At 35.8% G+C, this 20,269-nt stretch overlaps 1 protein-coding gene across 4 annotated transcripts in view; it reads right to left on the bottom strand.

Annotated features, from left to right (window-relative positions):
* GTF2E2 (general transcription factor IIE subunit 2) overlaps positions 1-20,269 on the bottom strand; it is a 90,790-nt gene that overhangs the window by 34,894 nt on the left and 35,627 nt on the right. For all 4 annotated transcript variants that reach the window (XM_074272979.1, XM_074272978.1, XM_074272976.1 and 1 more), the window contains exon 3: positions 10,994-11,088. In XM_074272979.1, the coding sequence (XP_074129080.1) occupies positions 10,994-11,088 (95 nt within the window). The remainder of the gene's footprint in view (positions 1-10,993; positions 11,089-20,269) is intronic.

Genomic DNA, 20,269 nt, shown 5'->3' with positions numbered 1-20,269 from the left:
ATCTATTTTTACTGTTGCTTTATCTGAGCTCAGACATTGAGTTCATCCTGAGCATGGATTCTGCTCCAGTGCTTAGTTTAACTCTGTGCACATTACACTTTGTTTCAAATGTGTAAAAGGCACACTGCTACACTCTTTTCTTCTAATCCATTTTGTTATCCTCTTTGCTTTTAAGGGTAAGCTCATCCCATTCATGTTTTTAGTTATGACTTAATTGTGAATTTTCTTCTACCTTATCCTCTCATACTTTCTCTTCTCTTAAGCTTGCATCGAAAATGCTAAAACAGAAGAAATATCATCAAGCCTTTTCTACTCCCATCCCAAGATCATTGGTTTTCAGATTTTCTGACTTTCCATCTAATCATTTACGATCCAATCTCAAAAGTTAAAGTTTATTTTGCTTGCAACTTATCCCTCTCTCTCCTAACATCTTGTTCCCAGGAGATTTTAATGTATTTCTATCCCAAACTCTGCACGCACGCACACACACACACACACACACACACACACACACACACACACACTCACTCAATGCTCCTCTGTCAGACAGATAACAGCGAGACTCATGAGATGTCCATTCCCCAGCATTTTGCTCTATAACAGTAGATTCTCGTTTTCCCATAACCCAGTTAAAAATACTACTAAGTTCTCCCCGACACCAATTTTTGGGCAGCTAATTTGCCCCTTGCCATATTCCTATTCCCTTCTCTTTTCTTTCCTCTCTTAAAACCATCAACCTATCAAAAATGTTTTTTTTTTTTTTTTTTTTTTTTTTTAAAGTATCTCAATAGCTCCTGAAGGCATGAGGATTGTATGATGGAACACTTCTCTTTCCATTCCCTTATGGAATATACGCACTGGATCCTCTTTAGCATCACCTGCTGCTCACATATATTGACCTTTCCAGGTTTTTCTTCACTCCGCAGTCTCCTCAGCTTTGGTCTTTTCATCAGGCAAGTCTCAAAGTTCTTCAAACCATTAATAATTCATTTCCTACCCATGGATTTTATGTGCCCTTGAAGGGTAAGTGGTTCTTAATTTTCAACCTCTTTCGTTTGCCTTCTAGAATGCTAGACTCTGACTGTAGTTCCTTGAAACTTGAAATTCTTCTCTGGCTGTTTGATTCTGGCTATGATATCCTGGGAATTTTCAATTTACAGATACTCTGTTATATTCTTTATAATTTCTTGATTTGTATTGAGGCTTTTTTGTTTGATCATGATTTTCAAAGAATCCAATGAGTTTTTAAATTCTCCCTCCTGCATACTTTTCAGTCAGTTGTCATTGATACCTCCTGATTTTTTACAATCTTTAGATCTTATTCTAAATCCTTCTTATTGTCTCATGGAGTTATTGAGTAGCTTGCTTTATTCTAATTTTCACTACTTAGATATTTTCTATTTTCAGTTTCAAGATATTTTCTAAATTTTTCCACCTCAACTCTTTTATTTTATTTATCCTATCATTCTTTACCTCCTCTCTTCATTTCTTTCCAGAACTCAGGTAGTCCTTGTAGCTAAACTGCTTTTTCACAGGTAGTACTATTTTTCAAGGTTTACCTCTCAGGCCTCTTTTGACCAGCATTATTTCTTCATTATGTTATTCAGTGTCTTCTTCTGGAATTCACATTTCTCACCTCAATTTCTTCTGATACTGTGCCATGGACCGGTTTCATACCCTCCCATACTTCTGGATAAGACCCAGGGGTTCTGCCATTGACTTCTACTCCCCCTTCTGTCTGTGCTCAGAACTTTGAAAAGTTTCAGCACTTGCTTGAGATCACTGAGGATAAGCAAGTTGAGGTCTTCAGGACCCTACTAAACATCGTCAATCTGTGTACATTAGGGCTTAGTCCTCCCAGAAGTTCTTAAGGAATCCTGTGATTTCTGGGCTTCCCCAGAGTGCTTTGGTCAGAAAAGTGGAGTGTAACTGTTTGGAGTGCTACAGGGTCTGGGTGGCTCTCTGACCAGCTGCCATGCAGACTTCTGGCTATTTTACCTGAGCTCTTCTTACTGGCATTCATTCCAACATGTTGGCAAGCCACCCCTCTCCCAATACCCACAGATTTCTGGCTGTCTCTCTGGGTATAGGTTGGATGAAGACTGAATGCAGTTGTTTCACTTTAGATTTTTTGATCATAATTTCATTTGATGCCTTCTGAAGCAGGATTACATGTAGGAGAGCTGGGCTCCTTTATAATCTTTCATGCTGCCATTGTAATTGCAAATCAAAATTCAGTAAACAGTAAATTATGATTTCATAATGATGAATATAATTCAAGCAGAGTAGATAAAATTATTTTAATAATTTTCAATATAAAAAGTCAGTATGGAAGGGTAGAGTCAATGGCAGAAAAATTTTTGCCATGTTCAATCAGGATATCTTTTTCACAACAACCCAGAAAATGTACCAGACTAAATTTTGATAGGGAAAATAAAGGGGGGGAGAAAGTCACAAGGAGTCATTTTTTCAGCTTCAGAGCAGCTTAGGAAGAGGGACAGAGAGATTTATGGTGAGAGGCCAAGAACACTGCACAGCACAGCAGTGGGGTGCATTCTAATTGTCAAGAGATGGCAAGGGAGCTGAAGCTCAACCCCAAAACAGGATGCACCAAGGTAGAAAGATATCCCGGGAGACTCCTGAAGCAGTCCTAGGAAACAGATTGAGGGTTCTTTAGATAATCTGAAAGCTATGAACAACAAAAAAAGAGCCTTGATATCATATTCCAAGAAATTAACCAAAAAAAAAAAAAAATCCTAAAATGTTAGAACTAGATGGCAAAATAAAAATTGAAATAATCATACCAGTAGTTACTTCCTGAAAGAAACCCCAAAATGAAAACTTGCAAGAATATTATAGTAAGAAATCCAGAACTCCTAAATCAAAGAGAAAATAGTGCAAGCAGCCAAAAAGAAAGAATTCAAGTACTGTGGAGTTACATTCAGGATCACACAAGATCCAGCAGCTTCAGGAACAGAGGGCTTAGAATGTGATATTCAAGAAGTCAAAGAAGCTAGGATTATAACCAAGAATAACCTACCCAGCAAAACCAAGTATAAGCCTTCGGGGCAAAAAAAAAAAAAAAAAAAAAAAAAAAAAAAAAAAAAAAAGATATTTAATGAAACAGAATATTTCCAAGAATTCCTGATGAAAGGAAAATCTAACATTCAAACATGGGAGCTAAGAGATGCATAAAAAAATTAAACTTAAGGGAATAAGCTATAAGGTTGACCCTGTTTACTTTCTTATATGGAGAGAAAACACGTAGCTCCTAAGAACTAAAAACACGTAGCTCCTAAGAACTTCATAATTACTAGGGCTGTGAGATGGCACCTACTTAAGAGTTCCTGGGAATGTTTCTATGATGTTAGGATGATGTAAAAAAAAAAAAAAAAGAATGAATGATAACAAAGACGGATAACTGGGAGAGAGAGGAAAGGAAGAGGAAAAATGAGGGAAATTATCTCATATAAGTAGCACAAGTAAAAAATTTTACAAAATGGAGGAGGAAAGTGGGGGAAGCAGGCAATACTTGAATGTCATTCTTATCAGAACTAAATGGAGGACAGAATACACATATACACACAGCAAAGTTCTAAAATTCATCTTACCCAAAGGGGAAGTAGGAAAAAAAAGAAATAAAAGAAATGATTGGAGAGGACCTGTGATATAAGAGGAAGGACAGATTAAGGGAAGCAGTGTCAAGAGCAAAACAAACTCTTAAGGAGAGGACAGGGTTAATTAAAAAGAAAAGGATAAATACAATAGAACAGAATGAAGGGAAATACTCAGCAATTATTGCTGTAAAGGTGAATGGATGAACTCATCCATAAAATGGAAAAATATCAGAATGGATTAGAAACCACAATCCAACAATATATGTTGTTACAAAAAAAGCCATATACAAAATTGAAAGCTGAACACCGAGTTAAAATAAGGGACTAGAGTAGAATTTATTATACTGAAACTGAAGTAAAATAGGAGTGAGTGGCAATCGTAATCTCAGAAAAAACAAAAGCAAAACCAGATCTGATTAAAAGAGATAAAGAAGTAAACTACATTTTACTAAAAGGTTCCATAAAGAATTATTCAATAAAAATTAACACATATTCATCAAATGGTATGGTATTCAAATTCTTTGTGCAAGATATTTTCACAAAAACTAACCAGGGCATAAAAATCTCAAAAATAAATGGAGAAAGGCAGAAATATAAAATCTATTCTTTTTTTGATATAATGAAATTGTAACATAATTGGGCTTTGAAGCAAAGATTAAAATTAATTGGCTAAATAATTTAATCCTAAAGAATAGGTAAATGCAAAAACAAATCAAAGAAACAATAATTTCATTGATGATAATAATGGAAAAATATACCAAAAACAAAGTATGCAGCCAAAGCATTATTTAAAAGAAAATTTATATTTCTATATTTATATTAACAAAAAATAACAGATTAATGAACTGAGTATAAACTAAAAAAACAAACAAAACTAGAAAAATAAATTAAAAGCCATCAATTAAACACCAAAATAGAAATCCTGAAAGTCAAATGAGAGATGAACAAACTGAAAGTTTAAAAAAAAAAAAAAATTGAAAGAACAATAGAAGAAATAAACTGTTAGGTAAATTGATTTTTTTTTAAAAAGAGAACAAAACTAAACCACTAAGTATCAAAAATGAAAAAAGGTGAATTCACAACCAATAACTGCTTCATTTTTTACAAGAATTTTACAACTAATATGCCAATAAAGCTAAATTAAATGGATGACTATTTACAAAAATATAAACTGTCCAGATTAATAGAACAGGAAATAAGAATACTTTAAATTCCAATACTACATAAACTGTTGGGGGGAAAAAAAGTAAAGGAGTCCTCTCCCAATTCCTTCTATGGTACAAATATAGTCTTAATAAACCAGGGAAGTCAAAAGAGAGAAAGGAAACTATAGGTCAATTTCCATAATGAATAATGATGTAAAAACTTTAAAATACTAGGAAGAAGATTACAGTAGCGTATCACAAAGATCATACACTATGACTATGCTAGATTTATACCAGGAATTCATGATTTTAATATTAGGAAAACTATAAGCTAGATTGACTATATCAATAAGAAAAAAAATCAAATATATAATAAAGACTTGGTTTTATCATGTCTCTTTTTCTCTCCTCAGGCTGTTCTACTTCAATTCTTGCTTGCTGCCACTGTTTGTTCCAGTGAAATGTAAACTACTCAAAGGCAGAGGATAGGATATTTTGGTGTATCCCTTAGAAAAATGACTTCTCCATTCCCCAATTGGTATGTGGTCAAAGGACATTAACAGGCAGTTTTCAGATGAAAAAATTAACTTTATCTATAATCATATGAAAAAATGCTCTAAATCACTACTAATAGAGAAAAGTAAATTAAAACAATTCTGAGGTACCACCTCACATATATCAGATTGACTAATATGATAGAAAAGGAAAATGATAAATGTTGGAGAGTATGTGGGAAAATTAGAATATTACTGTTTTCTTGGTAGAATTGTGAACTGATTCAATTATACTAGAAAACAATTTAGAACTGTGCATACCCTTTGATCCAGTAGTACAGCTACTAGGGTCTATATTACAAAGAGATCATTAAAAAAAGGGAAAAGGGCTCATATGTACAAAAATGTTTATAGCAACCCTTTTTGTGATGGCAAAGAAATGGAAACTGAGGGGAATGCCCATCAACTGGGGAATGGCTAAAAAAACTGTGATATATGAATGTAATGTAATACCATTATACTATATAATACTAATATAGAATATTATTCTATAAGAAATGACAAACAGATTTCAGGAAAACCTGGAAAGACTTACATGAACTGATGCTGAGTGAAGTGAACAGTACCAGAACATTGTTCGCAGGTACAACAACATTGTGTGATGATCAACTTTGATAAGACTTTACTCTTCTTAGCAATACATTAATCTAAGACAATTCCAAAAAACTCATAATGGAAAATGCTATCTACATCTAGAGAAAAAACTATGCAGACTGAATGCAAATTAAAGCATAGTATTTTCACTTTTTTTTTTTTTCTTTCTTGTGATTTTTCCCTTTTGTTCTGGATTTTTCTTTCACTTATCACTAATGAGAAAATAGGTTTAATATGCATACATATATAACTTTTATGAGATTGCTTGCTTGCCTCTTGGGGGAAAGGTAGAAGGAGGGAGGGAGAAAAAAAAATTGTAAATCAAAATCTTATAAAAGTACATATACTGGGTCTGTATCCCAAGGAAATCATAAAGGAGGGAAAAGTATCCACATGTGCAAAAATGTTTTGTAACAGCTTTTTTTGTGGTGGCAAAGAATTGCAAAAATGAGTAGATATCTATCCATTGAGAGATGACTGAATAAGTTGTGGTATATGAAGGTAATGGAATATTACTGTTCTATAAAAAATGATGAACAAGCTGACTTCAGAAAGGCCTGGTAAGATTTACATGAACTGATGCTAAGCAGAACCAGGAATACATCATCCACAGTAACAGGACTAATGTGCAATGATCATTAGTTTTTCTCAGTGGTTCATGATCCAAAGCAATCCCAATAGACTTTGGATAGAAAATGCCATCTGCATCCAAAAAAAGAACTAAAGAGACTGAATGTAAATCAACACAGGCTATGTTCAACTTCTTTTTTCTGGGGTTCCCCCCCCTGGGTTTTTTTTTTAATTTCTCCCGTGGTTTTTCCCTTTTGCTCTAATTTTTCTCTCCCAACATGATTCATAAAGCAATGTGTGTTAAAAATAAATTTAAAAATGTATCTAAAAAAAATTTACTTTGAGACTAGTAATCAAGGAAATAATATTACTGCTGAAATAAAAATGAATGTTGAAAATTATCTTTACATGTAATTAGAAAAAATAAAATACTATCAAGTGAGGAAAAAATTACTTGCAATAAAAGTGCTTAATACATGTTATTGAATGAAAACGAAACTCCTTGCCTTTTACTAACTTTTAATCTGCTACTAAAAACAGGGAATGAGTTGAAAATATGAGAATTATCAATAAAAGCAAAAAATCAACCATTTCTGAAAGAAGACATGCTCTCCCATGAAGTTAATGAACTTGGATGCCCGTATCCTATATTAAGCTATAGGGAATGATGATGAGAATAGGTACACAGGAGCTCTTCAATGAGAATAACAACAAACCTAAAAAGACAAGAAGCATATGCTCACTGGTAGAGACCTGTTATGTCTTAAAGGAAACTCCATCTCAAAGGTGAACTAAACAAAGAATAGCACTTTACGAGGCAAGTGGGACAAAATAAAGAGAAGAGGTCCTCTACACAAAGGTAGAAGGGAATTACTACATTTGAGATAGCTAGATGCTAATAGATTCCCATTTTAAACTGAGGCAAACAGAAGTGAAATGCCTTCTCCACAGCTGCACAGCCAATCAATGTCTGAGGCTGGATTTGAACCTGAGATCTTTCTAACTTTAGGCCCAGAACTCCGTATGTGTTTCTGAGCCCCCTTAATATTAAGAGTATGACAGACAGAAGTAGTGAGACCACAGGATCACAAACTCAGAGAAGGAAAGAACCATGTGGCCATGGTCATAGTAATTGATCAGAAAACATTTACCAACACTTTATCATGTGCTAGGTATTGTGCTACGGGCTGGAGAGACAAAGGCAGGCAACAGCAAACCTTGGCTTCAAGGTGCTTCCGATCAGATAGGAGAGGCAACGTGCATCAACAGTCACAGCCCAGATATATGAAAGAGAGATGAAAAATAACCTTAGTGCGAGGTGTGAGAAGTTGGGAGTGGTGAGAATCAGGGCTGGTCAGGAAAAGCCACCTGCTGAAGGAGTAATTTGAGCTGAATCTTGAAGGAAGCTCAGGAATCCTAAAAGTGGGCAGGATGGGAAAACATTCCAGGCATAGGGAACAACCAATTCAAAAACCCAGAGATGGGAGATAAAGCATGGTAAGCTGGCTAGTAAGGCTGGAACATAGTGTGGCTGCAAGAGAGTGATGCATAAGAAGACTGACAAAGCTGGGAAGAGCTTCAAACAATGACATGGGTGATGCTACAAGTCATAACAAACTAGCTGAGCTCAGTGCCCAGAAGAGGACAAGGATTAGACACGTTCCAGGAAAATCACTCTGGTAGCGGCTGAGAAGTGGGCTGGTGTGAGGAGAACCTAGAGGTGGAGCCCAAAGAGGAGGCTTGGGAGACAGTCCAGACTTGAGGCAAAGAAGGTCTGGATTAGTGGGGTTACTGACCAGAAAGGGGAAACAAGATATTGTGAAGGGCAAAATGACTAGACAAGGAAAGAAATTAAAAGTCACAAGCATAGTCTCACTTGGATCAGGGACAGTGGTGTCCCTGATAGTAACAGCAAAGTCTGGAAGGGCATGGGGGGAAAGAGAGTGAATTCAAATTTGATCCTGGTGAGTTTCAGATGCCTAGTGGATACCCAGTTCAATAAGTTGAATAGAAAGCTAGTAATACAGAGATCTGGCAACTATCAAGTGTCCTGAGAGGAACAGGATCTCTTGGAAGAGGCGTCCCCATTGGGGTGGGGTAAATCTGAGGACTATGGGGTCAAAAATAAGAGACTAAACTGAAAGCAAAGGAATGTATTACTAATCTGCTGATAGCAGCTTCCACAACAGATAAGTAAAGAATCTTAAAGGAAACATTTGCTAGGTAACAAGCACCATTTGTTATCAAAACTGGAAGACATTCTCTTTGGGCTGGTGACCAAATGCCTTTATAATTATCAAAGAAGTTCATTTAGATAAATCTGCAGATATTTCTCATCCAAGAGTTATCGACACTGTGCAAATTTGTCTCCCAAATCCCTGCCTATCCTGCTACATTTTCTCTCTCTTCTAATAGTGATTAAGGCTTTCAATATTGAATACCAACTTATTGGGGGATGTTCACACTGTTAATCAAGAGGTCATTAAAGGATTGTGATTCCTATTTTCTCCTTTCTCCCCACCTCTCCCTGAAACATCTGCATAGAAATTGAAACCAGACCCTTTGGAACTGCGAGGTCAGCAAGAGACACAGTATGGGGATAAAAGAGAAGATGACCCAGGGCAGAGCCATGGGGCTACATTCACAGCTGGGGGCATGGTACCCGAAGATGAGTGAGCACATAAAGAATCGGAAGATCAACCTAGAGAGGACAAAGAATCGCAAAGAGTCAGAGGGTGCCCAAGACTGCCAAAAGCTGCAGCGCAGTCGATGAGCAAGAGGACTGGATTCTCTCCCTTACCCGCAAATTGATAGCTGTCTCAGAAGGAAGTGGGCCATGAAGATCCCTGCATACCTGCTCTAGCAAAACCCTCCATTCTTACCAGCCTGAATAATGACTTATATAATAAGGGATAAGATCAAATCATATCTCCTACCCCAGAACTGCATAGAAAGTCAATTAGAAGTCCATGGACAATAGAAAAGGGTACCCCAAAGCCAAGCCAAATATCCAGCCAAGATCTCAGCTCCAGAGTTAGTAGCCATGACTTTCAGTCCCATTTTTGCTTCTGATTGGAGTATCAGTGTAAGAAGCTGTGTCCACAAGCAACAAGTGCAGATAGATCCTCTGGGAAAGACTGAGGAGTGTCAGCATAAGGGGCAGTGAAGGAAGGAGAAAGAGTGCCACAGCATCCAGATTTTGCTGTTCTTCAGACATTTTACCTCCTGATTTCATGACTTTTCATTGTCAACCCCTCCCTCCTTACTATCCTGGCTTCTTTCAAATATCTAATAAAGTTCCACTTACTGCAAAAAGCATTTCCTAGATCTCCTTACTATACTGGTGACTTCCCTTGCAATTATTTCCAATTTATCATATTACGTATCTCTCCCTCTCAACACAAATATATTGGGGGGGGGGAATGGGGAGTGACACAGAGAGACTGATCAATCTTGTTTGTACATAGCTGTCTGTATGCTGTCTTTTTTTTGAAAGTAATAATGTTACTACAAAAAATAAGACTATTGTCACATTTTTTAAAATGCAAAAAAGAAGTGAAGGAAGCACAAACAAGCAGGGCAATTCTGAAAGTTATATGCAAATCTCATTACATACTTTTCTTTTAAACAAGCTGCATGAAATGGAAATTCATGTAAAATCCTTTTTGTGTTCAACTGTGTGTATGTGCATATAGAAATACTCTTTATTAGAGCTTAAAGGTATTTTAAAAATGTTTTCTAGAAAGCAAAAAAAGAGAAGGATGAGGACTGAAAAAAGGCAATATTAGATTGCCATTTAAGAGATGCCTGGTAACTAGTGGCAGAACTGGGATTTGAATCCAGATCCAATATTCTTCCAATATTCTCTCCTTTGCACTTGACCACCCCTACTACCTAAAGCACATAAAATCAATTCAAGTTCTTAAGTAGAACAAATATACTTGCAAATCTTTCCCAGGGCTGAGCACAAGAGTTACCAAGGTAACTCAGAATGATATGTACATCTTTATTTCTGCATTTTCAGCACCTACCACAGTGCCTAGCATCTGGCAGACTCAATACTTGCTTGTTGAGAGATAGATTTAGGGCAGTGGTCCTCAAACTTTTTAAATAGGGGGCCAGTTCACTGTCCTTCAGACTGTTGGAGGGCCGGACTACAGTAAAAACAAAAGCTCACACTCTGTCTCTGCCCCTCAGCCCATTTGCCATAACCCAGCAGCCACATAAACGTCCTCAGCGGAGGCATCTGGCCCGAGGGCTGTAGTTTGAGAACCTCTGATTTAGAGGGATTAAAAGATCCAACTTAATAATAAAAAGAAATTCTCAATTTTAAAGTGAATTACTATCAATTTAGGAAAAATATTCTTAAGACTAGAAGTAAAAAAAAAAAAAAAAAAAAAAAAAAAAAAAGCAAAAACACCCCAACAAAACTAAGAATGAGTATTGCTTTTCCAAAAAAACACATCAGATACCTTGGCACACACCTTCTGTTATTAAGGCAAGTATTTAGTACCTTCATGTAATTTACAATCTTTGCAAGAACTCCAAATTTGTATCCTGAGCCTCCAGAAAGGGCTTTGAAGTTAAATGATCCATTACTACTGTGATCTGCAAGAGAAAAAAAAAAAAAAAAAAAAAAAAAAGACATTTTCTTAATACTTTCATAGTGGTTCATGTTTTAACTTTTGTGTATGACTTCTAAACAACTCTTCCCCAGATCCACCAGCATGATAGTTTTATTTGAGTGTTTACACTTCACTAAATCCATCCAATAATATATTGATTACAACAACAATCCTTCTTACCCACTAAGAGTAAGGACAAAAATGTAGATTTTTTCAAACAGTAATCTCAAAGAATACATTTGGTTGCTTCTTTTAAAATATTGCATAACAAAGCAATCTCATAATTCAGCCTCAGTTTTTCTACCCTCCCCCATGTTGAGTTTTATGCTGTTACTTAAGATGAACATCTGCTGATTCTTTACCATTAGTGAGTAATTTAAGCCCTGCAGGGTGATGGAATTTGGCCTGAACTACACACATAGCCAACAAGCAACATGAGTGAAAGGAGTGACCTGTCTTGAGCTGAGTTTAAGGTCCACTCTCTATTCACCTGGAAGCCAGACACATCTGCTGTCTTTGTGTTATAGTGCTTATCTCAAAAGAAGTTTTTAAAAATAGCATTTCCCCTCCCCAGAAGCAGTCCCCCAATCTACAATGGACAAGAAGTAGCTGTATGCATAATCCCCTAGACTTAGTAGTTCCTATACCTTGTCAGCCTCCCTTCATTCCACTCCTACACAGGCTACAGTATTAACTTCACATTGTGATGTATGTGGGAGGGGAATGGGGAGGAAAATTCATAAATGCTAGTCGAAGAACACAACCTACTCACACTCTCCTACACAATACAATTGCTAACCTCCCATACTAACTACAGGAAGACTGGGGGAAGGGGGTTCATAATTGCTTATCAAAGTGCACATCCTACTCACCAGATATCATTTAGTTCACAGGGGAGCTGGGAGACTCATGAAAAGAAAAAAGAAAAATCAACCCATTTGCCACTTGCTTAGTAACAATACTTTAATCACCAAAAGCAACAAATCAAATGAAACACTCGAAAGAGATTCCAAAGCTAAAGCAAGAAAGACAAAAAGGAGACATGAGGCATGAGCTGAAATTTCACCAAGAGTAGGTTAAGTAGGTTTTGGAGAGATAGCTCCCCTCTGAGAGGAAGCAATACCAGTGAACCCTGGAAGCCAGGACATCACATGCGTCTCTTTTCCCTAATCTCCTCATCCATTTCTCTTGCTGGATTCATTAACAAGCACATGACAACTGCTGGACAACAAAAGTACAGATCCCTCTCTCCTAGCTAAGGGGACCTGAGAGAACACCTCAGCTGCTATAACTGAACCTCAGGACAGATGAGCAATTAATAGAAACAACAGAAATGTGAGGATAACACACGTAAAAAGCCTCTTGTACTAAGCTAGAGAATACTGTAAAATATTACACCACCCTGGAATTAACTTGGCAGGATTGTGAAAAGAGGAAAATGCTTTATGTACAAACACAATATGCTATATTCTATACTCCAAATCTCTCTGCTTAGCCAAATACCTTTGGAAGCTCATCAGGCTAGTCTGGATGGAAAGATCACAAAAAACAAAGAGCACACTAGTACCCTCAGGATCTAACAGCTACCCACGAATCCAGAGCTTGGGACACATTAGGCTGCTTATCTCCAGTGAGGAACAAAGGAGCCAGCTTTGCCCAAGACCACTGGCATCTGCCCTTTAGCACCATTTAAGTAAGGGGCTGTATTCCTTTATTTATACACAAGTACAAAAATAACATCTACCAATGAATACAGTAATTAAGCTAGAGAAGAAAGGACTATGACTGTCAAAAAACACAAGCTCTTTGGTGACTAGGGTTTTTATCTCAGTCATTTGAACTAGTCACTAAGATCTGCTTCTATCATAAGTGAACTGAAATGTCATTGAATCAAACCTCCTTACTTTACAAATGAGGAATCTGACAACCAAAGGGTTTAAGCAACTTAGTCTAGGTCACCCTGACGGTGTCTAAGGTGGGATTCAGATTCAAGTCTTCCAGATACTAAGGTCAGCTCTCCACACCAACCTCCCACTATAATCAAGCCAAGTCAATCAGCACTGATCAAGTGCCTTTTATATGCCAGAGATACAAAAAAAAAAAAAAAAAAAAAAAAAAAAAAAAGCAAAAATAAAAGTGCTCAAGAGTGAAAGAGCTAATCCTGAACAGCCTACATTCTCAGCTTCTTCTTGGCCAATAATCAAGGCTTTACTGCATCTTCCAACGTCCTCATAAATAATTAATTCCCTGATTCAACATGATTATTTCTATTGATTAAGGAAAAAAATAGAAACAAAAGGAAACCCTTAGTTCTCCAACAAACCACTAAAGCCAAGAAGTTTTTTAAATTAGCCTTTCCCCATCTTCTCTTTTCCTCTCCTCTTCCGTACACACACACACACACACACACACACACACACACACACACACACACACACACCCCATATGCATGCACACAATTATTCTATCAACCATTTTGAGGTTTTTTCTTCTGCTTTAAATCTTAAATCAGTCTCATCTTTGTGGCTGAAACATTTGAACTTTGAGAGAGAAAATGGAGACAAGGACACATGGGGTAATGTACATCTTCAAACAGCCATAATGTCTGATATAAAACGGTAACAACATTCAGAATCCATCTCCTCAGAAAAGCTTTAATGTAGTGGTTGATAAGTAACAGATAAAACACTTCATGAAATAAAGTACCTATCCAAACCATTGTTATGATGGAATTTTGTTCAATCACATTGTTGAATTACAATAATTAAAAGCAAATAATTCAATGACCTAAAAGGGCCCTATGTAATCTCAAAGTTATTCTTACATTTCTCTAAATGGTCCATAGAAGCTGTGATGCACTACTCTGATTATAATAAATTTTCTACAAAGAATACTACTCTACATTCAAAATACTGGTTTTTCAACAGTGGAAAGATACTTAATAGTCATTCCTCCTAACTAAAGAACTTGATCTGTCTTTGTTGGTAAAGAAAGGAAAAATGAAATGTTTCAATTGGATTTACTGGTAACCTTATCATGCCACAGATATAAATCTCTAATTATATACCAGAAGTTCTTCTGGGATCTCTGAGTCCCAAATCTTCTCTTCTCAGTTTTAATAAGTATTATTTCTAAGTTCTCCTCCCTTCCCCATCTCAACCTAAATAATTATCTCCAGGACTATCCAAAAAAACAAAGTTAAGACATTCCAAAGGAGTATGGCTATTCAAGATGATTAAAAAACAAACAAACACAAAAAAACTGGACAGACGACCTCCTGCAAAACTGCTAGGAGGCTTCAAAGAAACAGAAACAATCCCATCCTCCAGAAACTTAACATTTGGTGGGGGCAATGTGAAAAGGAGACACACAACATATAAATGGCTGAACCTAATGCATGACAAGGCAGTTAACTGAGAAAGGAGAGATCTTCCAAGAGGAGATACAAAGCAAACTAAACCTTGAGGAACCATAAGGAACCCTGCAGACGAGAATAGAATACTGCAAAGGCATAGAATGAGAGGAGAGAATTCAGAATGCTCAGGTAAGCTAAGAGACCAATTTGGTTGGAATGCAGAGTATATGAAAGGGAGTCATGTGAAAAACAAATAATAATGCTAACATTTATAGTACCAACTATGTGCCAGGCACTGTGCTAGTAAGTGCTTTATAGATATTATCTCATTTGATCCTCACAACAACACTGGGAAGTAGGTGCTGTTATTATTCCCACTTTTACAGTTGAGGAAACTGAGGCAAACAGGGTTAAATGACTTGCCCAAGGTCATATAACTAGTACATATCTGAGGCTGAATTCGAACTTAGATCTTCCTGATTCCAGACCTTTATTTCACTGCACAATTTAGGTGCCCATGATAACAAACATTTTTATAACGTCTATGTGCCAAGTATTGTACTATGTGTTTCACAATTATTACCTCATTTGAACCTCACAGTAATGCTGGGGGGGTACAGTAATTATTATTACTCTCTTCTTTATAGCTGAGAAAACTACGGCACATAGCAGTTAAGTGACTTGGGGGGGAGTGTTGTCACACAATGAAGAATTGTAAGAGGCTGGATATGAACTCAGTTCTTTCTAACTCCATGCTGCCACTTTATCTACTGCATCACCAAGGGTAGGCTGAAGTCAGATCGTAAAGAATTATAACCGAAAGATTATGAAGTTTATACTGAATCCCTTCTGCACCAGGGGGAATAACATCTAGTGAGATTTATGCCATGGGAAGATGGTTAGGCAGTTGTGCAGAGAAGGGAGAAGGGGAGGTATGTTAAGCAACTGAATTGACAAGAGCTGGCATCTAATCAGTTATGAGGGAGAGCAAAGAATCAAAAATAACTCAAAATCTTAAGAGTCTCAGTGACTGAAAGGACTGTGATGCCTTAGAGGAAGGGCAGGTTTAGGGGAATGATTGCAAATTTAATTTTCTATAGCTTAATTTGGAGGTGCTGATGAAACAAACAGATGGAGACATATAGAAGGCAAATGGAAATGTAGGAATGGAGTTTAAGAAAGAGATGGGAGGTGGGACACACTCACATAGGTATATAAACATATCTGTATTTCAGAGTCATCACAGCTAGACTGAATCCATGAATGTCGACAAGATAACTTTGGACAAGATAAAAGTAGAGAGGGAGTGGCTAAAGAACTCTGGGGGTCACTCATGTTCAGAGTGAGGGAGGTTGATGACAATCAAGCAAAGGAAAGTAAAAAGGAATAATCAGACAGGAGGAGAACCAGGAGAGTATTAGAGTTGCCACAGAAACTAAAGAAGGGTTTACACTCCAGGAACATTTTAAATACAGTTCCATATTATTTTCCAGAATGATTAGACTAGCTCACAGCACCATCAAAAATATATTAATGTGCCCGTCATCCTAAGATGCTCCAACAATTATCATTGTTTATATTACATCATCTTTGCCAATTTTATAAACGTGAGATGAAATTATTTTTGTTAATAGTTTCTATATGACCTTGATTTTTCCCCCGTATCCTTTTCCTACTTCCCAAAGAACCATACTTTAAAGCAAAGATTTTTTTTTTTTTTTTTTAAAGAGAAATAGGGAGGGGAAAAAAACCAACCCACTTCAATGCACTGGAAAAAACAAAACAAACAAACAAAAAAACCCAAAAAACTACTGACATTAAACGCAATGTTCCAATTTGCCATTTTTTTTCTCTCTAGCTCATTTTATAGATAAGGAAACTGATATAGTGTTAAATGAGTTGCTCAGGGTCACAGCTAATAAGTGACCAAGGTCAAATCTGAACTCAGGGCTTCCTGACTCCGGGCTCAGTTCTCTATCCACTGGGCCACCTAGCTGCCCCACATCTTATTCTACATTTTAAGTCCATTATCTCTCTGTCAGAAAGTGGGTAGCATTCCTCAATCAGCTGTTTAAAGAATATTTTTCTTTTTTTGAATATTTATTTTGTTTCCTTTTTTCTAGTTATACATGTACATTAATTTTTAAAATACACATTTCTTTGTTTTTAATTATAGCTTTTTATTTACAATATATATGCATGGGTAATTTTTCAGAATTGACAATTGCAAAACCTTTTGTTCCAACTTTTCCCCTCCTTTCCCTCAGATGGCAGGTTGACCAATATGTTAAATATGTTAAAGTATAAATTAAATACAATATATGTATACATGTCCAAAGAGTTAATTTGCTGTACAGAGAGAATCAAACTTTGAGATGGTGTACAGTTGGCCTATGAAGGAAGTAAAAAATGCAGGCAGACAAAAAAAAAACACAAAACAAAACAAAACAAAAACCAACACAATGTTCCATATGGACCTCAACCTCTACGAAAAAGTAAGTGAAGGTAAAGTAAATGGAGGTACCTTCCTATATCTCTTCTTTGGAGTTAAGCTTACTTTGCAAATATTTAATTTTTGTACAATATTAAGTTTTTTGCAATATTTAGTTTTAGTTTTTTTCCCTGGCTCTGCTTATTTCATTTTATATCAGTTCATGCAAGTCATTCCACCCTTCTTTATATTCATCATTTCGTAGCACCCAGGAATATTCTATTACATTCATGGACCACTATTTGTTCAGCTATTCCCCAATTTGTAGACATCTACCTTGTTACCAGTCCTCTTGCTATCACAAAAAATAAAGCTACAAATACTTCGATATATATGGAACTTTTTTTTTTTTTTTTATTTTGGCAAATATTTCATGTCTCTCTGGTATAGACATGGAAACCATTTTACTTACATATTCAAAGTGCTTTCTTGAGTAGTAATTCCAATTCACAGATCTAAAATAATGCAATAATATGGCTGTTTTTCCAACATTGATTACTCTTAACACTGATTACTCAATTTGCTGGTCATGAGGTAATTATTTTATATGGCTGTGAATACCCTGAAATTTTTTTTAAATTTTTATTAAAGCTTTTTATTTACAAAACATATGCATATGTAATTTTTCGGCACTGACCCTTGCAAAACTTTCTGTTCCAAATTTTTCCCTCCTTCCCTCCACCTCCCTCCCTTAGACAGCAGGTAGTCCAATACATGTTAAATATGTTAAGGCATATGTTAAATCCAAAAAATATATACACACACACACACACACACACACACACACACATATACAATTACCTTGCTGCAAAAGAGAAATCGAGTAGAGGAGGAAATAAAAAACCTGAGAAAGAAAACAAAATGCAAACATCAACAGAAAAAGTGAAGATGCTATATTGTGATCCATACTCAGTCCCCACAGTCCTCTCTCTAGGTGTAGATGACTTTCTTCATCACTGAAGAATTGGAACTGGTTTGAATCATCTCATTGTTGAAGAGAGCCATGTCCATCAGAAATGATCATCATATAATCTTGTTGCTGTGTATAATGATCTCCTGGTTCTGCTCATTTCATTCAGCATCAGTTCATGCAAGTCTTCTCAAGGGTCTCTAAAATTATCCTTCTGGTCATTTCTCACAGAATAATATTCCATAACATTCATGTACCATCATATTCTCCACATATACCAGCCATTCTCCAACTGATGGGCATCTACTTTTCTAGTTTCTTGCCACTACAAAAAAGGCTGCCACAAACATTTTTGCACATGTTAACCCTGAAATGCTTTTGAGAACTCTTTGCTTATATTTGTTCTTATCTAACACCTTTATACACTTAAGTCAGAAGAGGGACAAAACATAGACCTCTTAAAGTGGTAGATAGATCTACACCCAGATAAAGGACTGTAAGAACTGAATGTGGATCACAGCATAACATTCTCACTCTTTTTGTTGTTGTTCACTTGCATTTGTTTTCTTACTCATTTTCTTTATACAGAAATGTTACCAAATGCCATTGCCCAACACCTTAAGTGATCAAAGGATATGAACAAATAGTTCTCAGCTGTTTTAATGTACATTTCTCCTATAAGTAGTCATTGGAAGCATTTTTTCTAAAGCTTAATATAGTTAATAGCTAAACTGTACAAGTATGTTAACGCAGCATCACCACTATAGGATATACCCCACAAAGAGACCAAAGAGAAAGGAAAAGAACTCTTGTGAATCCATACAAAAATAGATTAACCCTTTAAAATATTTATTTTGACTGAAAAACATGTATCCTTCCTACATCTGTTTAACCATCAATTAAAAAAAAAAAAAAAGTAAACCTATTTCTTGTAACAAAGATGCATAATCAAGTGATACAATTTTCTACTCCAAAAATTTATACCTCATTCTATACTCTGTGTCCTTCAACTTCTCTGTGAAAAGGTTCAGTCTGCTTTTATCAGACTCCCAAGAACTCTTGGTTATGGCACCGATTAGAATTTTGAAGTCTTTTAAAATGGTTGGTCTTTACAATGTTAACATTAATGTACAAATGATTCTCTTCACTCTGCTCAGTTCATACAAATCTTTCCAGCTTTCTTTGAAAGCACTCTTTTGTCATTTATTACATCACAATTATATCATATAATCATATTACTATGTAAATATTTACATCATGATATTATTACACCACAATATTATTCCATTACATTAGTAAAATTTGCTAAGTTCTTCCCCAAATTGATAAGCACCATCTCTTTAATTCCTAGTTTTTTGCTAATTCAGAAACAGCTTATATAGGTTATTTTTGTAATTATGAGCCCCTGTTCTATTTCTTTGATGTTCTGGGGATTCACAGAGCTAGCAGTGATACAGCTGGGTTAAAGAATACGCACACCAGTGACTTTATTGCACATATCCAGAATGGACCAATTCTCAATTCCACTAAACTGCATTTATCATCTAATTTTTCCAATCCTTCTTTCCAACAACTGTCATTTTAATTTTTTGAACTTTTCCAGTTTGACAGGTGTGACATAAAATCTTAGAGCTGCTTTTAATTTCTGTTTCTTTTAATAATTGGTAATTTGCAGCATTTTCAATATGATTGTTGATAAGTTATTTCAATTTCTTCCTTTGAAAACTGCTGCTTTCATTTTTTTTCGGTACAAGATTATTATATAAATATTTTATACAGTTTCACATATAATGATTATATTGCTTCCTTTCTGAATAGGTATGGGGGGGTGATAATGATTATTACATTGTTTGCCTTCTGAATGGGTATAGGAGGGGCTGGAAAGAGGGAGAGAATTTGGAATTCTTAAAAAAAAAAAATTAATGTTAAAAATAAAGGAAAAAAGAAAACTGCCTCTTTATATCCTCTGGACAATGTTTCCATTAGGAAATTGCACTTAAAATTTTGAATCAGTACTTTATATAACATGAATATAAAATCTTTATCAGAGAAACCTGATACAAAGATTATTTCCCAGTTACTCATTTCTCTTCTAATTCTAGCTATGTGGGTTTTGTTTGTGCAAAACTTAAAAAATTTTATGTGCTATAATGTTCTCACTGGTTTCAGACTAGAAGCAGATTTTATGAAGTGACAATTTTATGGGGACTTCACTTTTGGCCAGATTTGCATGACTACTTTGATCCCACATTTCTGGTGCCCACTGCACAGAGAAAGTCTATCCAGTGCCTCTCTCTCTCTCTCTCTCTCTCTCTCTTTTTTTTTTTTTTTTTTTTTTTAAACAGGTTGGGATTTATGCTGGGCTACCTAGATTTAAATTCCCTTTGAAATTTTGAAAGTGCTGACGA

The sequence above is a fragment of the Sminthopsis crassicaudata genome, chromosome 6 (assembly GCF_048593235.1).
Source record: "Sminthopsis crassicaudata isolate SCR6 chromosome 6, ASM4859323v1, whole genome shotgun sequence".
Lineage (NCBI taxonomy): Eukaryota > Metazoa > Chordata > Mammalia > Dasyuromorphia > Dasyuridae > Sminthopsis > Sminthopsis crassicaudata.
Note: the sequence above shows the minus strand (reverse complement) of the source record. Positions and strands in the feature narration are given on the sequence as shown.